Source organism: Gopherus flavomarginatus, chromosome 6, assembly GCF_025201925.1.
Source record: "Gopherus flavomarginatus isolate rGopFla2 chromosome 6, rGopFla2.mat.asm, whole genome shotgun sequence".
Classification (NCBI taxonomy): domain Eukaryota; kingdom Metazoa; phylum Chordata; order Testudines; family Testudinidae; genus Gopherus; species Gopherus flavomarginatus.
In genome coordinates, this window is record NC_066622.1 from 24866137 (window position 1) to 24891237 (window position 25101).

Genomic DNA, 25101 nt, shown 5'->3' on the forward strand with positions numbered 1-25101 from the left:
CAGTCAGATGTTTACTACACATCCTCCATGCAATTTCAACTTATAAACAGCTAATTTAAGTGAAGCAGGTGTGGTTGAGCATGAACTGAAAGTTAAAAATACCAGTGATGAGCATGACAGACAGTAATTGAGGAGTGGAGACAGTATATAGTGTATGCCTTTTTTTACTGTGCATCCGTAAGTCACTGTGTCTTTTAAAAACTGTAAGGCAGCAGACTACATAGTGATGCTAGTTCATTCTGAATGTTACCCGTGAAGTGTCTCACTGCAGTAGAGTGTCCTGTGGCACCTTATAGACTAATAGACATATTGGAGCATGAGCTTTCATGGGTGAATACCCACTTCATCGGATGCATGTAGCACACCCACAAGAGTTCATGCTCTAATACATCTATCTGTTAGTCTATAAGGTGCCATAGGACTCGTACTCTGGAGCTGTAAAAGCAGCAAACACGGCCACCCCTCTGATACTTCACTGCAGTATGATGGTTTTGCCTAGATTTAATCTTTTACTGCCCTGTCATTCTAGCAGCAAGACAGTCAGGAAAGTTTTAGACATGGCCAAATAGTTTTATTGAGAACACAAGTCAAGTCTAAAGTAGGGTCAAACACAACTGTTCGAAGGGTTGTTGGTGACTAGTTTTAGGGACAGAAGAAGAGGTACACAGTAACAGTACATGTGGCTGGAAGTTAGACATGCCACACAAGAGTGATGTTACTGTATTAACCAAGCTAAAACTGTTTCTTCAAATAGGCGAAGACAATCTGAGGTGGTTTTTAACATGCACATTTTAATGAAGCCAACATTGTTTTAATAAGTTAAGATACAATTTTACAATCTTGCATTTTCCAGTTTTATTTGTTTTTACGTCCTAGTTTACAATGTAGTAAGCATTTCACATTAAGGCACAAAGCACGGTAAAAAATTACTCAATTTCCCCAATAAACTGTGCTCAAAAGTAGTGCATCGACATACAACTCCTACAAAATAGCTATGTGGGAACCTCTCACTAGGGATAGGAGGTAAGCATCAACATATTTCCAACCAATCCTTCCTAGTCATTGAAAGTTAAAGCTATTTAGCCAAAAATTGTGCTCAGACCACAGCAGTTGGCAGTAAACTTCAGTTCAACATTTGGAATGTATTTATTATGAAGGAAAACTTCACTATCATGAAAGTTAGAACTAAGTATTAATAAGGATGGATGAGCCCTTGTGCATTTTAGAAAGTTTGCAGCATGAAAGCTATTTCAGGAAAAGAAGGTGTGTTACTCAAGTCTTTAGACTGCAGTTCTCATAAAAGGATAATGATCTGATCAAGTAGCTTGTGCCTACTATGGTTACCTTGTGGATTCAGAGCACTGTTATTCATTGATAATGTCAGACATGCTACTGTGTAGAGCTAGTTTTCAAAGTTAAAGTTCAGTTTGGAGCAGGTGAACACCCCAAATGTGAAACTAAAGCTTTCGATCTTTTCCTTTTATGAGAGGCTTCTGAGCTGTATGGAGTCACAACTTGATTTAAGGATTTAAACCAACTGACTGGAGTTTGTGCTTAGAAGCAAAGACTCCTGGGAAGTGATGACCAAAGTAATGATTGATCACACACTGGCAGTCTGTGGAGCAAGCTTCTATAGTAAGTTTCACTAGACACCCAAGCTAATTAATGCCACCATTACAAGCATTATGGAAAAAAGCTAATATAGTTTTACAAGGCATTAAATGCAGAAGGGCTGAAAGCAGACAAAGTTACATCCTGGCAGCTTAAAGTTTGCTATAGCAAAATTAAGCAATTTTTCTTAAATGTAAACAATCAGCAAAGCATTTTGTAAAATATTCTCATGTTGAGTGGTAGTGCCACTTTAACAGCTTTTCATAATGTTAAGTATTAAAAATTGGTCAAGTATACAAAGGCACGTATTTAGTACCAGTTTTACCTCACTTCTTTACAGAAAGAATTTGAACTGGGGACAGCCCAAGTCATATTCCACAACTAAATGTAAAGTCTCCAGTCAAAAAACAGATCAGTAGTTTAAGATACCCAATTACAAAAGAAATTCCAGTTCTCAATATCTCAAGTCTTGAACATCCACAAAGGAAAATTAGTGTCTTAGTTATCCACGATTCTCAATGTTGATAGTTACCCACTGACAGTACTAAAGTTACAATTTTAAAAGGCTATTAAATAGATTTACATTACATAGTATGTTTAGGTAAAAAGTTGCAACACTTCTAAAAACAGTTATTGAATTTACTTTTGGATGTATTGAAATGTGAGTTGCATGTATCTAGATACTGTATTTTGCTACAGAACTGCAAACAGTATTTTTATAAATCTGAATTGCAGATGCAAAGATTAGATCCTAGAAGAATTTAAGGAACAGTGACATGGAATGGACTTCCAGGAATGTGTGCTTCGCCCCACTTCACTGCCAGAATATAGTCACCTCTCTCTTTGACTACATACGTTACATTGTATTGGTGGTTTCCCAAGTGTTTCACAGAAACTTCTTCGCAGGGTGTTGTGGGTCCATGGACACCAACTAACAGCATGTTTGAACCTATGGTACAATTGGAAACAGTTAGCTTTTATATAATTATGGCTAGGTAACAGGTGGCTTTTACCCATGCCCCTGGCCCCACCCCAATTCTGCCCCATTCCAACCCCTTCCCAAAATCCCAGCCCCGCCGCCTCCCTCCGGGCACACCACATTTCTCCTGGGAGGGAGGGGAGAAGCAGCGCTCTTGGGGGAGGAGGCAGAGGTGAGCTGGGGAAAAGCAGTTCCTCTGCTCCCTGGGGTACTTCCTGCAGCCCTCCCCACACCTCCCACAGCCACAGCTCACCTCTACTCAGGGCTGGCTCCTGGCTTTTTGCACCCCAAGCAAAAAGGAGGCAGAGTGCCACCCCAAGCACATGCTTGGAGCACTGGTGCCTAGAGCCAGCCCTGCTGAGTGCAAAAAACTCCAGAGCAAGTTATTCGAGAAAAATGCTTGGCAAAGCACAGTGAAGTTCTGTTAAACGCCACTGAAATTCAGAGACTAGGACTCACTGGCAGCCATAGAAAGGACACTATCTAGTTATCCTTAAGGCAAAGAAAGCCCAAATTAAAGCAGCAGTTTCACCCGGATTATTTTTGATGGCTAACACTAACAAAATGTGTCACCTCAAGAGAGGACTGTAAAAGTCCTAAAAGGCAAATTAAAATAGTAAAAAAGCAACTTAAAATGTGTCATCTGCTTGTAACTTGCAGTTTACAAAAGGAACATTTCAGGAGTGTAAAGCCATTTTAGGAAAAAAGTTCAAAGGGGCTTTGCTATGCCAAGCAAGTTAAGAATATTTATTTGGTCTGTCGTAATACTGTTTCCAACTTAGCAAGGGGCTGCAAATTTAAAAAATACCTCTTAAAAACAAGTAGAATTTATCTGTTAAATTGCCTTTTAAAAAATTCCATCCATCCAAATCTTTAATTCAAGGTTGCAAAGCTGACAGACACTCTTTGGGCAGTAGCCAACATCATCTGGCACTTAACTTTGCTAGTTAACCCTCAAGGTGCCAATGCTTTGAGAGAGTTTATTTTTTAAATTCAGTTAAAAAATGTTAACCATAAAATTGAAAATAAGGACTAAGCTGCAAGAAGCAGAATTTACAACACAAGGAGGAATAAGTACCATAAAAATCTGTACAATTTTTGCTTTAATACTTCAAACTTATAACCTACAAATAAGGCCATGCTATCTTTTCCACTATAAAGCATCCTTTGCAAAAGTTGGCTCATTAATTGTTGGGATTTACAGGATGTCATTAAATGAAGATGACTAGTGACATGTCCTTATCACCCTGAACACTTCCCTTGCATCTTTTAACCCTGCTCCCTTACTGTCTGAGCCAGGGACTCTACAAAGGAAACCCAAGGCCTTGGCTATACTTGAGAATTACAGAGCAATAAAGCAGCCCTGGGCACCCTAGCTCACTCTCCATCCACACTGGCAAGGCACAGAGCGCTCTGACGCCACAGCTACAGTGCTGCTGGTACTCCACCTCAGTGAGTGGAACAACATTTGCTGTGCCCCTGCTGAAGTACCAAGGCACCAGTGTGAACGAGGTGTTGCGTTACTGTGCTGCAATCAGCCTCTGGAAACATCCCATAATCAAGTCACTCGTTGTGAAATTGGCTACAGGAATGCAGAAATGCCCTTTCAAAGCTTCATTTTGGAGAAACCAGCTGCTTAGCAGCTCCAAGAAAAAGCAAACATTTACTGTTTGCTTTTTTGGGCGGGGGAAGGTGGTCTGAACTTACAAGACAGCATGCTGACACTCAGCACCCCAAAAACCCACTCCCCACATACACACAACACTCCCCCCCCCCCATTTGAAAAGCACATTGCAGTCACTTGCATGCCAGGATAGCTACCTATAATGCACTGCTCCCAATGCTGCTGCAAGTGCCGCAAATGAAATTGAAGCTCTCAGTGTGGACAGACTGCAGCACTTTCCCTACTGTGCTCTATGAAGGTGGGTTTAACTCACAGGGCATCTACACTTGCAGATGTAGAGAGCTAAGTGTCCAGGCAGGGTCTGTTATCTACTCAATCATTAGTTTATTTGGCCCTATATGCATGGCACTATGTGCTGTGCACAATCTTCCATTAGAGTTAGTACAACAGTTGAAATCCATGCTGTGGGAGAAGGGAGGTTTGTCTTGCAACACAATCCAAGAGCTTAAGTTATTCATCCTGGTCTCCCACTGGACCCTTAAGGCCACAAATTAAACAGCTGCAGATATCTATTGATTTGAGATCAAAATTCTTAAACTCATACCTGCTTTGCTGCAGTCTACAGTAAAGCTGCTTTTTTGACCCACAAAAGCCTTTGAGAGTCCTGCACCTCTGGAAGTCACTCTGCTGGCATCAGATGTAGACTTGGGAATGGCACTGTAGCAAGTTTCTGTTGATGACCTTGTCACCGATTCCACCATGATTGAGCTAGTTTCATTTGCACTGCCTGGGCTAACCAGTCGCTGGCCTAGAAAAGAGACAGATTTGCAACAGGAAGGTTTCTCAGTACATTTAGAAGGAATTCTGGAAAGTTGAGAAAGTAGTTATGTCAATAGGCTAGATTAATATATTTTGATCTTAACCACCTCACTGCAGTAGCACCTGGAGGTTCTCTCAGGGACAAAGATTCACTAACACTACACAAACATGGCATATCCATGCCCTAATAAAACAGACTTCTTGTCTGTAAGTTCTCTCTTCACTGCCTAGTCTAAGTTTGTGGTGAATCTAGTTTCAAATCAGGAAGAAAAGCAAAGCACTCTCAGGCCTGTGATGGTATAAAGAGTTAGAGAACAGTATAGCATTCTTCCACTTAAGCCTAGTTTTTGCTTCAACAGTACAGAGGCTAATACTAAGTATTCAGTTTGCATCTAGCATTGTAATATGCACACTGCAGACTTCACACGGCAAGTAATCAGATTTCTCTATTTCTTGAACTCTTGCATTTTGATTTACAAACCAGGTGCTAGTTATGCTTGCAAACAGTTTAAGAGTAGTACATGAACCATGATTAAGTATTGTGCAATATTGAAAGATGGACTTATGCTTTTGCAGATTTGCACCTATTATGATAAATGATTTGAATGAACATTTACTATTATTTCTGGAAGCAATAGCACCCCAGTGCTTTTAAGCCAACTCCAAGACATCTGTAGTGCTTGCAAGCCAACAGGGATTTCAGATTTCATGAAGTGAAAAACTGGCTGAGAGAAAGGAGTATTGTACTTGAGTTGCTAAAGGCCAGGGCGACTTCACACTCTTGAGTTGGCAGAACAGAGTGGGTGCAATTTTGTAGAAAGCTATGGAAACAGTCTGCCCAGGACTTTGCACATGAGTGTGGTGGCATTTCACAGATGGGACAGCTAAGACAAGCTGTGTAGTGTCCATTCCATGCTTTGAGTACAGTATTAGCAGACAAAGTCCATTGAGTTTTCCTGTATTTTCTTAAGAAAGCTGTTCAGAAGGTACCATTATCTGTAGATATGCAGGTCCTTGTCCTTAAAGAGATTCCCTTCCTTTAAGGAAAAGTCAAAGATGAGATGGAATCCAGTAAATATGAAATATCAGGGCAAAAAAAAGTTTTGTAGTTGTCACTGGGAAAAGTGAGTGATGTTTCATCCCCAATGCAGTATGCTGGAGCTACCACCTTTTCAGTATGTTCTAGGGAAGTTTTTGTTCAAAGCTTTCAATAGCAAGCACTTTAGTGGTGCCTGTCTCAACTTGTTCTGAAATAGAAACTCATTATCTAGAACAGGGGTTGGCAACCTTTCAGAAGTGGTATGCAGAATCTTCATTGAGTTAAGGTTCCGCATACCAGTAATGCTTAACATTTTTAGGTTTTTCTAAAAAAAGTCTAATATATTAGTGTTGTATGTACAGAAATAAGGTTTAAGATGCTTCATTTAAAATTCAAATGCAGAGCCCCCCAGTCTGGTGGCCAAGACCCAGGCAGTGAGTGCGCCACTGAAAAAAATCGGTTCGCATGTCATAGGTTGCCTACCCGATCTAGAAGATCTGACAGGTGGGGAGTGCTCTACCCTTGATAGTCTTCAACATGGCTACCAATAAATCCCTTTGCAGTATTGCACTGAGATATGCTATAGAGAACTAAAATTAATCTTTACTTTATGCCATCACTGGTTAGCATTTTTACCTGTGACTTTTGCCTTGAAAGGGCTGCCCAATATATGGTTAGGTCCACCATATTTAATTCCAATTAGGTAGTTTCCTGGAGCCATAGGTGTATACATGACATCGTAACCCTCAGGAGTTTCCTGGCAGTCCATTTTCACCTTTGAGGGCCCTTCAATTGTAACGGAGAGCGTTCCTGGACCAGCTTTGGTTGTGTTTATGTGAAACTCAGATTGCAACCCTGGAAAGAGGTTTAGCATAAGAACAAACACAGGTGCAGGAAAAGCAGTAATGCTTACCTATTTATGCAATCACCAGCACATACTGTTACACAAGACCAGCATGTGATTCAGCTAGTAAAGGCAGGTACTGAAAAACTTGGTCACCTTTTCAGTGTATGTAACAAAAAGACAGCCATGAGTAGTCTAAGAGATGCTGATGCTTTGAAACAGATTGTTAAATACACTAGGTCAAGCTCTGGCCCAGTTCCACTCACTTATTCTGGCCTCATGCCAATGAAACCAGTGATTTCAGTGGTGTTACCTCAGCTCTACATTTGTAGAGAAGCAGATGTTTTCATAAGTAGAACCCCATGTTTTACCTATATGAAGCCATTATTGGCAATTCCTAATCAAATGCTTTTGCCCATTTCCTGTGCATCAGAAACATGGAGGAGAAAAGCCTCAAGAGTTTAACAGGAATTGGGGAGGATCTTATGATCCACAAGAAGCTAATTTAAAGGGGATGAAAAAAAACTCCTAAGAAAAACTCTTCAGTCCCCTTTGCAGCCTATACTGACAAAGCTCTGCTCCAATCCTAAGCCCAGATAGGATCCCTGCATGATTACAGCCACCCATCACAGAAGACCCCTTAAGAGTTGTCAGCAGACCAAAGATTTCTTGGCCACGTGTCAATGTTGTGAATACATCTCTTGTAAAGCAGTTATTCAGATCGCCTGGGTAGCCCTCCAAGCATTCTGCTTGAGTAGAAACAATGCTTTGGTTCAGTTATAGCACCAGTTCAATATAGTGAAGTACTGATGTGTCAGCAGTAACAGCACAATGCTATCAACATTACACAAAGCTTTAAGCAAAGCTTTCTGCCTCAGTCTGTCAGCTATTTGTAGCCTCAATAACTGCAAACTTGAAGCAGGTCAGCTGTGCACAGATGTCCAAATACTACAATTAATCTTAAGATTCCCTTTCCAAGGTTTTATTATTCCTAGTCTAGTTTAAGTCTTTAAATGGGGCAACAGATGGAATAGAAGTTGCTAAATCCTGTTTTCCCACCAGTGCAAAGCAGGACTGTTTAGCAGAATGCCTGCTACCATGGGGACTGGAGGAATATAGATGTGCAATCCTGTATCAGCCTACGGAGCCCACATAATGGCATCGTCTTTGGCAACAGCCAATATTCTGTCCTTGGGAAGGAGATTTACACTCCAACTCAATTTGTATGTTGAAAGAGCATTCTTTCCTTACCTCAACTCAGTAAATGATCAGTATGCAGCATGGGAATCTATTCCCTTTCTCTGCTTGTGAAGCTATGGGTATGACTACACAGGGACATCCTTAGCTGGCCCAGGATGCAGGGCTAAAAATTGTAGTGCAAACATTTGGGCTCTGAATGCAGCCTGAGCTCTGGGACCCTCCACTCCTGCAGGATCCCAGAGCTTGGGCTCCAGCCCAAACATCTACACAGCAATTTTTCAGCTGGAACCCAAGCTTGAGCTAGCTGACCTGGGTCAGCCGTGGTTTTTTAATCCGTGTGTAGACATACCCTCTGAGTGTGTTAGTATTCAATTTGGACCTCCCATCACTGTAAACAAACACTGATGGAATTCACAATCAACTGCCCTGTTCTGCAGATTTAAGATACTATGAGGGAAAGCGTTTCAAGTGTTCTTAGTCACTACCCACAGTCCTTCCGACTGGCCAATTGTTTGGGAGTCCTGCCATGTTGCCTCCAGCAGTTCCCAGGTTAACTTGAACTCTGAGTTCCATAAGGGACCATTGACCACATTCCCCGAGTTAATACTGGAATCTTGCACTGCAAAAATGACTGAGTAACATGTTTATGGATTTAAAAATTCCATCTGAAGTGTGTCAGTGGGCAGTGTCAAGGGTAACTTTCATCTCCATGGGGGGAAAGGTGGGATATTTTGTATCCATCACTGCTCTTCTGCACCCCACTGGTTACACTGCCAATAACAGCTTTAAACAGGGATTGCCAAGGATCTACATTCTACCTTTGCAGAATGGAAGTACTGCAAAGAGTCCACAGCAGGGAGAAAGGAAACGGGGGGAGGGGAGAAGGACCATGCTAGCTGTGGGTGACATCACTACACACACCAAAATGAAAAGGCTTAAGTTTTAGTTGGCTACAGTGTTTTGAAACAATTTAAATGGTCCATAATATGAGCACAAGAATGTCTTTGTATTGGATTACAAAGGGTAGAGTTAAGGTACCTTCATTTGTTGAATGTTTAAAGAAACTAGCAAACTATTTGCAGGCTTGAGCTGAAATAATGGAGAGTCCAGACTTCCAACAAGAGCACTATTTAAGCAAGATTTTAAACAAACATTCTCTATACTGTTCCTAATACACAATTACAAGATGTAATTCCTTGTTAAACAGCAGCCAAATCTTAAATTTAAAGACTCCCTTAAACTAAGGCAGAGGTTTAAGCTTCACTGTGATCCACAGAATTCCTGGTGAAACCTGTAGGTGCCTAAACTCACTTTTTGGCACTTAAGTTCTGGCTTCTTGGGAGGGTGGGGGTACATGTATACACACAGTGCTGTCCCTCTCTAAACACCCAAACACTTATTTCCCACCCAAACCCCAGAGCAAACTGGGCAAGATAGGTGGATGAATGTTTATCTAGTAGGTGTGCTCAGAGGTCACCTACCAGACTGGGTCCATTAGGAAAATCTCTCAGAGGTGCCACCCACATAACTAACCACTGGGTGACACCACTCACCTGGGATGTGGGAGACCCAGGTTTCATTTCCCCCGCTCTCTGCCAGAGGGGAACTAGTTCTGAACAGGCATCTCCTCTCTTAGCAAAGTGTTCTAAGCACTGGGTATGTGATATTGTGATATGCGGCTCCATCAATCTGTTGAAGATGATCTACTGTGGATATATATTAAGTCATTGGACCAGAGTGGAACTTACTGTAGTCTAGTAGTTAGGGCACTCACCTGCAAAGTGAGCCCCAGACTCCAGTGTCCCTGCTCCAATCACTCATTTATCCACAGCAGAACAGCTTCAGTGCAGAGTCAGTGGGTATCTCAACACAATACAATACCCCACAGCTCAGTGGTCAGAGCACTCCCCAGAGGATTTGAACAGCAGTCTCCCACCTTTCTCCCCTTCTGCTAAAATGGGGGGGAGGGAATCAAACCTCCATCTCATACAGGCAAGTGTGCCAACCACTGAGCTAAAAGTGGTTGCATGGAGCAAGGCAGGCATGTAATTCGCAAGATACTTAGGTACCTAAGCCACTTGACTCCAGGAGACTGGTTCCTGTTTGTGGATCACTAAGCAGAGTGAGTGATCTCTCTCAGGGAAGGGACACACCCCTCCTTGTCAGCATCTCCCACTGGCCAGTTTAGGCAGCGCCCTGCCTAGTGTCCTGACTTTTCTGGATTGCATTCCAAGACACTTCTCTCCCACATTCATTGTATAGGAGCCTAGGCACCTCACTCAGTCTTTGTTGATTGCAGGTGAGAGAGAGAGAGAGAGAGAGAGAGAGAGAGAGAGAGAGAGAGAGAGAGAGAGAGAGAGAGAGAGAGAGATTGCCTACATCAGAAAGTTGCAGCGCTGGTGAGGGAGTTACAGCGCTGCAACTTAGGAGGTGTACACATCTGCAGGGCACCACCAGCGCTGCAACTCCCTGTTTGCAGCGCTGGCCGTACTCCCGTTTTGTCTCGGGTGTAGAGGATCCAGCGCTGGTAATCAAATATAGACACTTACCAGCGCTTTTCTTGACCTCCGTGGAATAAGCAGGTATCCCAGCATACCTGAGGAAGCCTCTGGTAATCAAGCTGGTCTCCTTCCCCGGCTTGCTCTCGCGTTCCCCGAACCCCGAGCAAGCAGGTCTCCTTCCCTGAGGTTTGCTGGGTGGTTCCGGGAACGCGAGAGCAAACCGGGAAAGGAGACCAGCTTCGCCGCGGTTTGCTCTCGCGTTCCCCGAACCCCGAGCAAGCAGGTCTCCTTCCCTGCTGTTTGCTGGGTGGTTCCGGGAACGCGAGAGCAAACCCGGGAAAGGAGACCAGCTTCGCCGCGGTTTGCTCTCGCGTTCCCGGAACCACCCTGCAAACCGCAGGGAAGGAGACCTGCTTGTTCGGGGAACGCGAGAGCAAACCGCGGCGAAGCTGGTCTCCTTTCCCGGGTTTGCTCTCGCGTTCCCGGAACCACCCTGCAAACCGCAGGGAAGGAGGAGACCTGCTTGTTCGGGGAACGCGAGAGCAAACCGCGGCGAAGCTGGTCTCCTTTCCCGGGTTTGCTCTCGCGTTCCCCGAACCACCCAGCAAACCTCAGGGAAGGAGACCTGCTTGCTCGGGGTTCGGGGAACGCGAGAGCAAACCAGGAAAGGAGACCAGCTTCGCCGCGGTTTGCTCTCGCGTTCCCCGAACCCCCCTTGAAGCCGCCCAACAGCGCTGCAGTGTGGCCACATCTAACACCACTTGCAGCGCTGGTTGCTGTAAGTGTGGCCACTCTGCAGCGCTGGCCCTATACAGCTGTACTAATACAGCTGTAACAACCAGCGCTGCAAAATTTTAGATGTAGACATGGCCAGAGAGAGAGAGAGACACATTCTAGGTACCTAAAAGTTAGTCCCCATGATGCTCAGCATTGCCTCACCAAGGTACCTTGGTGAATCTGGGCTTGAATAATTTTCATCCTGCACTATCAATTCTCTTCCAAAGCTCTTTGGACAATGAGTTTAAAATGCCTTTATTTAAAAAAAATACCTCTATCTTCTTCTGCATAGCTCATGTGTTAGAGCTTCCCACATGGGAATAAAGCCAAACTATTTCCCAAGCTCCAAGGGACCACCTAAGTTGAGCTGAGCTAACTGGCACAGATTTGTTTAGTCAAGTTGCTCACCAATACAAGTGAAATCTTTGCTTCAACCACCAGAATTTGCAGTCTTTAATCCTGCAAATTGCTGGTTTTACAATCCTAGGAAGCTTTATAACAAGGCAGAATAAGAATGCGTATGAGAAAATAAAGGCAGAAGAACATATGCTTCTTAGTTTAGCTGCGTTGGCAAGGAGAAAGTAAACATTTACAGTTGTATAAAAATCAGTCTGAAAGATGGCTTTTTGGAAACATTAGAAAGGGGAATTTCCATTGGGTAAACAGTATTTTCAGTCGGATTTCTGAATTTTAAGAGGGAAATTACCTGTGATACCACTCTCAAGGCCAGGTCCATATGCAGAAACAAGTGCTGGATTGCCTGCCTGCCCTGGTTCCCCAACTCTGACTTTAAATGGGCTGCCTACCACATGGCTTCCATTAAACTTCACATCAATGGAGTGAATACCATTTTCATGTGGGATGAAACGAACAGCATACTTATCTGTAAGACAGGCACAGTGAAATATTTCAGTAATACTGCCAGTGAGGATGTAAAAATACAAACTCCCTAACATTCAGTAAAATTTGAGGACCCAGATTAGGCTAGTTGGATTGCACAAGTTGTCCTGCTTTCGATCTGAAGTAGGACTTTGGTGCCATGAAGAGTTTGACAAACTCTTATCTTCCCCATCTTGTTTAGAAGTGAGTAGTCTTAACTGTTTAAAGCTATACTGGTTTTTCAGTGCAGCTTTAGATAGACTGGCTAGTAAAGCAATTTGCCTTATGCATCAGTTAAGATCACCAGCTGCATTTACTTTTGTGACCTAGAGAGTAAGCGCAAGGACAGCAGAGCTCTCTTATTATTGCTTAAGCACAACCTGTTGTCCATTTGATACAGGGATCAAGTCAAGCCAAAACCCCCTCAAATAGAAATGGGAATATGCAACTCAGGGATGATTGCTAAGTTACTTGGGGTTCCACATTTGAGAGAGTCACTTGACCATACAGTAGCATTTAGCATTTTTGGCTTCACACATTAACCCAAGGAAAAAGGCTATTTGAGTCTTTGAGCAACTCCCACTGACATTTGTAGGAAAGTCCCATTGACTTCAGAGTCTGAATTTCACTTAAGTTCCGTTTCCAGGCATCGGAAACACTGCCAGAGGCAAACAGCATACCCAACATTAACAGAACTGTGCTAACTGCTTTTGAAGTCGAACAGCAAGTCTTTCCCATAGTCATTTAGACTTTGGGATGAACTGCTGTACCAAACTCTGTAAAAGGAAAACAGTAATTGAAATGGGACATCATTGACTATTCTTCACACAAGAAAAATTTAAACATTTATTGTTTCTATTTCTGTGGTAATCCATGTCAGCCGATGAGCAATCGAAAATATAGCTTTGAATAAAATCTATTTGGACCTTTAGGAAGAATCAGATTCTGTACTGACTATTACAGAACAAGTACTTTGCAGCACCCAGAACAGAAAGTTTCAGTAACAGCACTATGTGCAAATTTCACTACACTACCAGTGAACAGGGAGTACTTGGAACTCAGGAATTTATACTGAGCAAGACAGGCAGCTACCTAATTCTAGCCCCCTGAAGTAAGGTATTATTCAAAATGAGCAAACATTTTCCCTTTAATTTTTAAAACAAGTTTACATTGAGTTGATTTGAGACTGGGCAAGAAATTGCCCCATTAGATTGTGGTGTAATTCTAGCTGGAATAGTTCCAAAAGGCACATTTCCAGACTAGTTGCTTACTTCCCTGGTTTGTTACTAGTAAGTCAGAATGATTTGAGTTGCCAGCTACATTGGTGGTGCAAAAAAATAGCAGCTGGTGTGAACGTGATATTCAACCACTGTACTTAGGAAATCAACTATTAATATCCAAGATATGGAAATCTGTGCTGCGTTTAAAATATAGTAGGCTTTCATTCATACAAGTTCTTACCAGGCTCCAGTTCAGAAACATGACATTCTTCTACAGCTCCAGAAGGGCTATGAACTTTAGCATCTATCTTGCCCTTAGCTCCATTAAGTCTTACAGCAAAAGATGCTGGCTGGTTAACTTTTAATCCAGATTCCTAAGAAAGCAATACATTGAGATTACCAAGTTAACTGTCTCAAACCACTGAAAAAACTTAACAGAATATTTACAAGGACACTGTTTAGTTACCAAAAAAATTAGTGCAAGGAAACAGACATAGTTGAGTATTTGAGAGTTAAGTTATCTTGACCATAAGTGCTCTCTCTGCATTATCTTCATTGTTCGCCATTTTAAAAATGGTAGATGTCAGCAGTGACCAGTGTGGTGCTCTGCTCTCATTCGATGAGAACAGTCAGCTGCGTACATGTTCCCTCTGTGTGCTGCCCTGGCTCTGCGCAGATAGCTGACAGAAGATCGAGAGAACCCCCAGAGACCACAGACTCTAAGGTACGAAGGAACCCGAGCCAGGTCTGTCGTCAAACGAAGCATAGTAATAGTTTCCTGTGGACTCTACAAGACATACTACGAATGTGTGTGTCCCCTGACAATGGACCACTTCAGTCAGTGGCAGGACTTTTCACTGCCCCCAGGCCAGACAAAGATGCTTACTCTGGGACCCACTTTTATACAGTTACAGGACATATTACTCATCCCTACTGACGTATTGAGGTACAGCTCCTTAGAGTGCTGTCTCCCCTTTGATCATGTTTCAGACAAACAGCTCTACCCATCATGCTGTCTTGTCTTTAAGATGCACCTGCCTGTTCCTTGTTATGTCTATGGAGTGTCCTTGTACTGGGCTGTCCAGGTGTCATCTTGCACGAGTGCCTCATATTAGCACTTTATGTGAATGCACCTGCTTCTAATAACCCTTTTCTCACCAACTTCTGTGATTGACCCCTGCCTCTGGCTCACCACCCAGCTTTTGCTTAGCAATGCCTGGAAGTACTTCGGTTCAGGCCTCAGACGAGGCCCAATCTTACTACAGCAGACTTGTGTCCAGCAGACATTAACAGTGGATTTGTTAATCAATGATTAACTGGGAAGCCATATTACACTTTCTACAGCTACCCAACAAGGCTTGTTTACTTATGGCTAGGAATTTGACATTCGATCAATAGTTTCATACTCCTACTCTGTCATGACACAACCACCAATAATGTTCAATGTCTGCCACCCACTATCACTGGAGGTGGAGTCAGTTTTCAGATGTTTGAGATGTCGGTTACATATTAGCTATAGTTTTACTTCATCTGCCGATTCATTTCAACATTAATTCAGAAGACAGACAAGTCTATCAATGCAGCTGTCAGGATCTAAATGCATTTTAAATTTCCTGCAATTGATATAGTGTTGTCACAAGTGATGACTGGCAAACTAAAAATTAACATGAAACCAGATGTTGCTATGCTATGTAAATAGATCAATATTTTGCACTTGCCTTCAACAAGTAATCAGTCCCAAGAAGTGTATTTCATAGTTATTCATGCAATTGATAGGGTCTTATCAGTGAGGAATGGCTGCATTTGGTTATGCTTCAGCCATGTTGACTATAATGCTTTGTAAGAACATACTTTACCTGATCCTATTTGCAGCTATATCCTGAAGAGGGAAATAAATGTAACTGAGTAGAATTTAAGTTAGATTAAAATGCACCCATGAAAACTTTAACTGATGGTGCAGGTTTTTGAACAGGTTGTATAGAATATTCAGCTTTATCTCCCTCTGCAGAGAAATTAGTTAGAGCAATCCTGTCAAGAGTCTTTAAATGAAACACAAGAAAATCATCTATACCACAGTGACTAATTAAGGTCCATGCAACTCCTTGTTTAGGCTCTCAGAAGAATACTACCCCATGTTAAATGTCAACTTTAATTTTAAAATAGGAAATTTAATTTTTTCAATCTAGGTTTAATCAGGTTGCATTAAAGACAAGGAAGAGTGATCTCAACCTAGAAGAGCTCTAGCAAGAGCCATTTGAACAGTTCAAGTGCTGTAAGATCTAGCCACAACATACTAATTTACACTGGGTTCTCCATCTCACTTCCAGGTGTCTTGTTTTTAGGTTTAAACACCTTTAATGTTGCTTCTTGTATTAATACAAGAAGCAACTCATGACTTTGTGGTTAAGTACAACAGATGAGCCCAGAATGAGTACAAAGCTGGAATTCACTCACATTTGCTGCTGTTTATGTGGTTTTAGGACATTGGCACATAGATGAATACAAGGCAGTAATTCACTTATTTGCCCAAATGGATTCTCAGAACAAGTCTAAAGTAAAGGTTTGATTAAGTCAGTGTACACAATTTTGTTTGGGTTTAAAGCGGTGGCTTAAAAAAGTGTACCCTTACAAGTCAACTCAGCATTACTGAGTAAACACAGAGTGTTTACATTACGAGCGAGATTTCAGGGACAAGCGGCACTAGAAGCTATAAGTTTATTCAACTCATAGGCAACTCTGCCAGATAATCAGAGCAGCAATCCCAAGTTTTACAGGACCACTGTTCCCCTTTCTTACTTGAATTCCCAAGTCTCCTAGTGTTAGCAACTGAAACATGGCTAATGTTTTAAATACTAGTTTAGAGGCTGACCTTTAAGAATCTCCCTTGATTGCCAAAGGGCTTTCAGTTGCTTCAAGTGTTTTCTAGTTACAAGTCCCAATTGGATGTGAAAGTATGACTATTTAAAACTGATCTAATAAACTAATAAACTTAAGACAATACAGCCTCTTTGAGAACAAGGACAAAAATCAGTCAGCATGTGGTAAATGAAGATGCTTCCTTATGTCTCACCTGAAGGCTAGTAACAGTGAGTCTACGAGCATCATCAGAAGGTTCGATGACAGGAACTAGGTAGGGGCTTTCTGGAATATGCTCATCGTTGAACTTTATGGACACCTCATAGTTACCTGAAAAACAAGGAAGTAGTTTGTAAGAAAGCCACAAAAATAACTATAGAAGTTTCCAGAGCAGTGATTTCACTAGTATTTGGTCTCACTACGTACCAGGTTCTTGAGCAATGTAGGATACACCACAAGAGCCATCTTTACGGTCTTCAAAGGCAATTTCTGCTTTACTTGGGCCTTCTACTGCAATAGAAAGCCCTCCAGCTCCAGCTTCTCTTGTCCATATACTGAACTCAGCTGTTGACAAAGCATACAAGCAGGAGTTCTCACTGGAGACAATAACTTCTAGTGAAGATTGAGTCCTTTTTCAAACCATTGCATAGGGAATAGCCTACTTCTTGACAAATACTGATATACCATGGCGATGACTTCTACCATGTGTAAGCAATAGGCAAGGACTAACAGTTTTACCATTTAGGTTAGGAAAATTAGTAACAGTTAATTCATTTTTAGGTAATGTTACTGACCAACAGGTCAAAGCTACAAGCACCTTCAACATATAATTCTGCCTCTATTCACTGAATCAGTCAGGTTTAGTGCAGTTGTCTGAGTCAAAGCCCAATCTAGTGAGTTCTCTATTAAGTTAGAACAAACAGTTACATTTTAGGCCCCACCTGTACTGTTCTGCACTGATTTAACAGATGTAAATCCCTAGTGTAGATGTGCACTGGCATTAGGCTAAGGTAGACCCAAGCAAGTTGCATCAGTGTCTTGCAGTGCCTACTAGGGGTCTGTGCCATTTAGCTAAAAAGGTAAGACAGGTGTTAGTTCCTAGTCAAGATAACCTTGGGGTTACGACAGTCCTATCAATATGGCATGTCACTGAACACGAATTTAAGAAACTGAAGATTCCTATACAAGACCTTCTCCACCCATGCAATGCAGCTGTATGTGTTACTTTCCTTGGCCTGTATTTCAGCTGCACACTACACAGCTTGAAGTGATGCACCAATATTACAACTAAGCTCTAGTCAGTCATCAAGCTGTACAGAGTCCTGTTTACAGCAGACGACTATATAGGGTACTACCTAACTTGCTGCTCTAAAGCCAAACATGCAATATTGTATTCCAAGCTACAGGAGTTTGGTAGGGAAATCAAGGAATTCTCACCTGGGATGCCTGCTTCTGCTCTCTCAAGTCCTGGACCTCCAGCTGTTACTTTATTAGCTCCCCCTTCACCAAGTGGCCCAACAGTGAATTGGAAAGGACTGCCTGGGACATGCTGTCCTCTGTATTTGACATCCACAGTATGGATCCCCATTTCTTGTGGCACAAAGCGGACACAGTATGTGTTTTTTCCAACTTCATTTATTTCTGCATCGGCCGTTCTTCCAGAGGGGCTAGTTACCTGGGCTGTCATATCATCACTATCAATTTCTAGATTGAAAAAGAGGTTAGCAGTCACTAGTGGAACAAAATGATTAAGGTTGAGATTTGAGTCAATGGGCTTTGCAGGGCCAACTTCCTTAGGTACTTGTAAAAATATTCCACCTAAAACAGATGCGAGCAAAACTGTTATGGGATAGATTAAAGAATAATGAATGTAGCTTTCACTTATTTTTAAATGAAACTGCATCCATGCTGAGTCCTGCCAAGGCTATCCCAGACCCAACTGCAAAGAATCCACCCCTTTATCTGGCATGGTAGCTTTCAGTCTCTGGGCTAGGAGTTTTACAGTCTCAGAACTATTTCCAAGTCCAACAGGGCAATCCAGAGCTCCCTGACACAAGGGCAGAATACACCATTTCTGTAGTTCTACCCTCCTAGTATGGAAGACATTAAGCTTGAGAACATACATCTGTACTGCCTGGCATTGTTGAGCAAGACCCATAAATGGTCTGTTGCTTGTTTAGTTGGTCTAATCTCTCTTGTTCTAAGTGACAATGTTACAGATTTATGATCATGCTTGCAGAGCACCATTGACATGTTTAATAGAAGATGGTCAAGAGCTAATGTGCATTGGATTTCCATTGTCTTCACAGTGGAGTCATTTACCCTAGCCAGCAATATCCAGATAGTTTTGTAGGAAGAGATGAAATATCAGCCAGCCATTAAGGCAGGGAAAGCCTGCATAATTATTCGAGATATAAAAGAACATTATGAATGTCACCATCAGTAAGACATTCACCAATATCATGGAAATTTCAGAATATTGTGGTTTAACTCAGCATTCTTGAAAATAAGGTATTTGTTCACCATAAGGTCATTTATCCAGAAAGGAGGTAATATGGTTGTTGAAAGTATTACAAATTGGGTGTGTCCTTACTCCAGGACAGTTAGGACTCACCTCCACATTATGGAAGTAGCTACAAGTCACTTTTCTGGTTGTTTTTAAGGGGCTAATAGGAGATTTGCTTGCCTATTGAACTTCACTTAATTCTTTGAAATTCCCTCTTAATGCATTACATTTCTGCCCACGGATATTCACTTCAACATCATGTTCTGTAAGAATGGGATTTTATGCAAGTCAGACTGGGTAGTTAAATGTGAGCACACTGCCACTCAGACGCTATGCGCCCAGTGCTAAAAATGCACCCTCCATCCCTTCAAAGCCTCCACTGAGCACTTTGTATTGCTGTGGACCCAATAGGCAGATTGTCTGGAAAGTCTGGATCCTGACAGTAGCTCATCCAGCCATGGAAATACGATACTGAGGTGCTCTCAACCGAGTTGGGCAATTGTCTTTCAGCTCAGACAGACAGACGTAATTCAACTGACAACAGAAATGAGAGAGTTTCTACGGAGATACAGCTATTTGAAACCAAGTCACTAAGAGAAGGCAGTAAGGAAATGAAATGAATAAGGGAGGGGAAGATGCAAGAACAGCTGGAACAGTTATTGTAATAAAAGTTGAGAAATTGTCAAAATACAGTTATAAAATTCTTCCACTAGAAACAGTAAATAAGCAAGCAGCTCAGGTCCTATAGCTCACAAGCTCACTTTAGAGAATATAGATAACTAGTTTCTATTATCAACATCTAAATACCATTAGCTGAATGAAAAGCTTCACTGAAAATATTTCATAAGCATTTTGAAATAAATAGTTACACCACACTAAGGAAGTGATCATGGATTTAAAGAAGGTTATATTGTTAAAACGCCTACATTTTCCTCAAGTTTGTCAAGTTAAAAAACAAGTTAGACAGAAGTTGTCTCTAGGTTAAGTTAGTACAGTAATTGTTGTATAGCTCTACTTTCCACTTCACTATGTGCTTTGATTTTATTTATTCAGTAAGTTACTTCTTTGTCAAACATTGTTACAGCCTACTTTCTAAATGGCTTAACTAATGCATCTGAGAATTAATATATAAACGCACTCTAAGTTTCAGGCCTCATTAAGACATTTAACATTTTGGCTAACAGCATGCTAAACAAGCAATCATTTGCAGGTTCAATGTTCCCACTATATTTTCTGTGGTAAGTGAGGCATGGATGTAAAACATGAAGTTAAGCCTTGTGAAGTATAATAGCCAGCCAGGAAGTGTTACCTGGAATTTTCAAGTTAAGGTCACACATGCTTCCAACTGTTGCAACAGAGGGAGCGCCTCTTGCTCGTGTGATACTCTCCTTCACTCTTCCTTCACCACTTATTTTCACAGTAAATGGACTACCTGTAAGTAGCACAACATTTCAGCTTAGAAATATTTGAAAGATGGTCAATTTAAGTGTAGGATTTTTCAAGTTAGTGTAACAGATGAGAAATAAAAAGATTAGTCAAAGCAGAGCCAAAGACAGTAAATAGATATAATTGCCATGGCTAAAATTTTGGACACTTACTCCTTCTGATGAATAGTGAAGAACCCAAATGTTCAAGAGTCTGATATTGGTACCATTTGCTAGCTAATCCTATGCAGCAACTGAACTAGCAAGATTAATGGACCAGTTACTCTATTTGAGTAAGTGCCTTTTTGATGCCTCTCCAATCAAGGCCACCACTACTACACATTTCTTCAGAGACAAGTTTTGTTGCATGTGCAGACACTGATGGGAGAAATCCACTTTCCTCTCATGCCCAAGTTATGGTACTGGGATCCCCCTGCTCTGAACATGTTTGCAGAAGATGACGACTAATCCTGGTGTCTGTGCACCTGCAGAAAGTATCACTTAGGTCAGGATTTTAGATTCCTTTTCCCTCCTGTATTAGTATGCAGTGAATTCAGCGGGGGGAGGAGGAGAAGGGAGGGAGAAGAGCCTTAGTTCAGAAAGAGCTTTTAGTATCCTCTCCTTTACTTGAGGGGTGGTCCCACCAATGTTCTTGGTCTTTTCCCTCTCTAAAGCAGTTACTCTGGGAGAGGTAAACCAGAGCATGTAACCCACTAAACACCCCCCTGCATTCTAAACAACCATGATGCCCAAAAGACAATCATTTAATATGGCTAATAGACTGGTATTAGAGATGCAATACACATCTTCCCTTGAGGTTACCTCAGTGCTCCCTTATGGCCCTGATGGTTCAAGACAAGCACATCCAAACATCTGTGTCGAACAGGTCACAGCCAAGGCAACAAATATAAAAACAATGGAAGCAGTACAGGAGCCAGGAGGTATTAAGTCCCTGATTCAGGTACAGCAAGCCATTCCTTCTTACCTGGAACATGCTCATCTGCAAATTTAGTGGACACTATGTACACACCAGGTACAGTTGGAAAATATGATACTTGACAGGTTCCATCTTCTAGGTCTTCTGTCTGAATATCCACCTTACTAGGTCCTTCAACTGCCAGTGAGATCCCACCATAACCTACAAGTTGCAACATGTCAGTTTAGTCTCATGTATAGTCCAAAAACTCAGTTAGGGACAAATGATTTGAAGTCAAATATGGTTCAAATCCAAGCTTGGCAATTGATTTTGAAGCAAAAAATGCCTGTCATTTCAGCATATGGATTAACTAGTCACATGAAATCTTGAACAAAGATAGCCTAATGCTATTTTTATTGCAGTATGTTCTGGCTGCCATTGTATAACCTGAAAGGCAAGGTAATCTCTTTTATTGGACCAATGTCTGTTGGTGAGACACAAGCCGGGGGTGGGCGGATATATATAAAAACAAGTCAGGTATAACCCGTCTTTTAGTTCTTAGATTGTTATGCTGTCAGCACTCAGTCAACTAGTTTCAGACAGGGGAAGTACTTTGATTCCATGTCAGAAACTGGCAGTTTTACAGCCACATTTTCCTGACTTTGTAAGTGCACCTTCCCCTGTTGCAAGAGGTGCCCACAAAGAGGAAAAAGGTATCCTACTACAGGGGGGGAAAAAACAAAAACACACACCAGGAAATCTATATGCAAAATATCAAATAAAAGTGGCTTCTTGAATCTATTAGCTTAGTCTTAGGTGTTTTTGACAGACAGTTTGAAAGCCTTTACACTTGTTTCTAAGAGACAACTTGAATAGCGTTCAAATTTAGTAGCACGAATACTTAAGAATGTTTGAGGCCAACAACTGATTCACACTTGGCATTTCTTGGAGTAGTTTCAAATGGATAATCCCAATGTCAGAAAGGCACCATCCTGAAGAGCCCGTAACTCAGGCCTCCTTCAGAAGTGTGCTGAACCACTGTTCCAAAAGGGACCTTTCACATAGCACTAACCTGCATCTCTTGTATCTACAATGAAATCACACATCTCAAACGTGCGTCCTTCTATCAAGCCACGGCCGGAAACTTTTGCTCTGCTGGCATCTCCAATCTCTGACTGAACCACCATGATAGAGACAGGGCTGTTTGGCACATGACTTCCATTTTTCTTAATGCTGACAAGGTGTTCGCCTACTTCTCGTGGAATGAATGAGATACCTACAAGGCAAGGAGTCAATCACAGCAGACACACAGGCTGGTTTATAGGTTTGCATACATGCCACCCTGATTAAAATCCTTGTCACATGAATCGAGAAGCACTGCACTGAAGAAGTGATTAAGCCTTTTAATTTTGCTATGTAGCTGCAGTTCACATTTAAGGGGCCAATAGGGAATACCAGAGTCTAGAAGACTGTTAATCCAAAATTGATTAGTCATGGGTAGCATCAGTGCACTTACAGATGTGCCTCAACCCCAGTATGGAGTATTACATAAGGGAGAGGCAGGCATTTAGTCTCCATACCCATTCTGTTCCTGGCCACCACACTTGCCAGGTGAGGACTGGACGACACAGGAAAGATGAACCCAATCCACAAGCCAGTGAATGACCAGCTAGTAACAAGTGCAAGACAGCATTTTAGTTTCCTTTCTTAGGAAGATGCGGAGCTTACCAATGTGGTTATTGGGTAATCTTTTCAGAAGACAAGGCTCATCACGACCAGACGGGGCTCTAATACTGGCTGTTAAGAGGCTGAGATCAGACTCGTTAATGTCGAGCAAGAAGTCAGCAGCAGAACCAAGCTTAACTTGGGATCTTCTTCTGCCATCATCTACAAAAATACAAGCAGATTCCAGTTAGATTTATATAGGACTAACTTTATAAGGCAGGCTGAGCTGGGAGGCCCACATCCTGTTCCTGGCTCTGCCAGACCATGAGTGAGGCAACAGCATGCTCTGCCTTTCTTGCTTTATCATCTGATAAAACACACTATTCTAATGCTTTGAAATCACCTGACACATAGCTGATATCTGGTGTCTCTATTTATATGGATCTAGTTAAGTGGCCCAGAACAGCTTCAGTTTTACTGGCTCCTATGTCTTAGTCTATTTATCATGTCCTACTATGGTGGTCTCATAAGAACATCTGGAATTCTACTCCATGAAAGGATAAATATGGAACAAGATTATGTTAGGAAGACACTTTAGCATGATTCTTTCAGTCCAGCTTGGTAATTTAAGTGAGCTGGTCAGTGTCACAAGTTTGTGTCTGTTTCCACTTTGAACACTTGCAGACCTCATCTAAAGGCATTCTGAGCCAGTGTGAGGCTAGATGGACCTCCAGGTCCTTCTCTCATCCCATGCACTTACCATTACAGCAATTTAATTTATTACTGCCATTCTTGTGCTAGCTAATCTCATACATAACTAAATAGAGTAAGTTACTAGCCTTACTGTTTAATTTACAAGGCTAATACGTAGACTTCACTGGCTAAACATAAAATTGGCCTGCAGTCTGGATGAGGTAGACAGAGTAACTTCCCAATTTTGCAGTTATACGCTGAAGAGGCAGTTGGATTACACTCTGGAATCTGACCATCTGTTGATTGGAACAGTTAACTGAGTGTGTTCTTCATACCTGTGATCTTGGCGGTGAATGGGCTGCCTGGGATGTGTTTGTCATTGTACTTCACCAGTATGCTGTAATCTCCTGGTAGGGTTGGCAAGTAAGTGACTGTGCAAGTGCCATCTTTGTTATCAATGCAGCTAATTTCTGCTTTTGAAGGTCCTTCAATAGCCAAGTCCAGTCCACCTGTTAGAAAGTACTAGTATTTTAACTGAGTAACCTTTAAATAAAATTTAAAGAGACAAAGTAGCTGTAAAGAAGGCAGTTACTAATACATTTATTACTTAGTATTCAGTTTGAGGTTTACCATTCAGTTTTATCCTTTCGGAAAAAGAATTTTAGCCAAAGAACCACTTGCTTCAGCCAGCTAGAAGTATGCCAAGGTGGCCTTGGCCGAGCATGATACAATCTACTACATTCGATTCATGGAACACTGATTTGTCAGAGTCAATTTACTGATTAATGAATTTCACCCCTTCCCCCTCCAAATTAAGCCAAGTTTATTATTCCAGGAAAGTCTGAAATACAACTGTGTACAGGAAATGTTAGAGAGTTTTTACTCTGCTGTGTGCAAGTTAGAATTCAGAAAAAGGAGTCTGACAGTCTACTCATGTCAGCATTTAACTTTAGTTTTCCCTTATAGAATCCCAGCTAACAGATTAGAGAGAAAAAGTTATTCAGAGGTTATTTCCAGTAAATTAGAACATCACTATTAGTTTATGACTTAAGTGCAATTATGCATACAGATTACATCTGATGTGTTTGAAATGGCGTTAGGCTTGTTTGTACAGAATTAAAAAGTTTGGTTAAAACAATATTTACCATCCCTCTTAAAGAACTCACCCTCTCCAGCATCTTCTGTGACAATGGTAAAAGTCGCTGGTTTGTTTGCTATACCATAAATGAGACCAGGTCCATAGGCAGACACGTTTCCACTGTTTGGATAGTTTACATAGAACTGTAGTGGGCTCTCTACAGAGGATTTAAGAGATAAACCAGACAATAAAAATATGCACAAAACCACATTTGGGGGTTTAGAAGCATTGGATGTTCGTTCAATGGTTTACAAGATCCTAGCTTTTCTAGTGTTATGTTTGGCATACATAATTCCTCAGAACCTTCCTTTTTCCATTACATAATTATTGGAGATTCTTCTAAAAACCAAGGAATTGCAAACATGCCAGTCTTCTTCCCAGCTCAAAACATATTGCTCAGCTCATTCAGA

The 25101-nt window shown here is 41.6% G+C and overlaps 1 protein-coding gene across 3 annotated transcripts in view; it reads right to left on the bottom strand.

Moving 5' to 3' along the window:
- Positions 1 to 774: 774 nt before the first annotated feature.
- FLNB (filamin B) overlaps positions 775 to 25101 on the bottom strand; it is a 92949-nt gene continuing 68622 nt past the window's right edge. For all 3 annotated transcript variants that reach the window (XM_050958492.1, XM_050958491.1, XM_050958490.1), the window contains 14 exons: positions 24720 to 24848; positions 23889 to 24062; positions 22924 to 23082; positions 22268 to 22471; positions 21265 to 21417; positions 20165 to 20287; positions 17787 to 18053; positions 16776 to 16913; positions 16564 to 16679; positions 13735 to 13867; positions 12101 to 12277; positions 6709 to 6927; positions 4819 to 5022; positions 775 to 2560 (listed from right to left, as the gene is read on the bottom strand). In XM_050958492.1, coding sequence (XP_050814449.1) covers positions 2373 to 2560; positions 4819 to 5022; positions 6709 to 6927; positions 12101 to 12277; positions 13735 to 13867; positions 16564 to 16679; positions 16776 to 16913; positions 17787 to 18053; positions 20165 to 20287; positions 21265 to 21417; positions 22268 to 22471; positions 22924 to 23082; positions 23889 to 24062; positions 24720 to 24848 — 2384 coding nt within the window. In that variant the 3' untranslated portion in view covers positions 775 to 2372. The remainder of the gene's footprint in view (positions 2561 to 4818; positions 5023 to 6708; positions 6928 to 12100; positions 12278 to 13734; positions 13868 to 16563; positions 16680 to 16775; positions 16914 to 17786; positions 18054 to 20164; positions 20288 to 21264; positions 21418 to 22267; positions 22472 to 22923; positions 23083 to 23888; positions 24063 to 24719; positions 24849 to 25101) is intronic.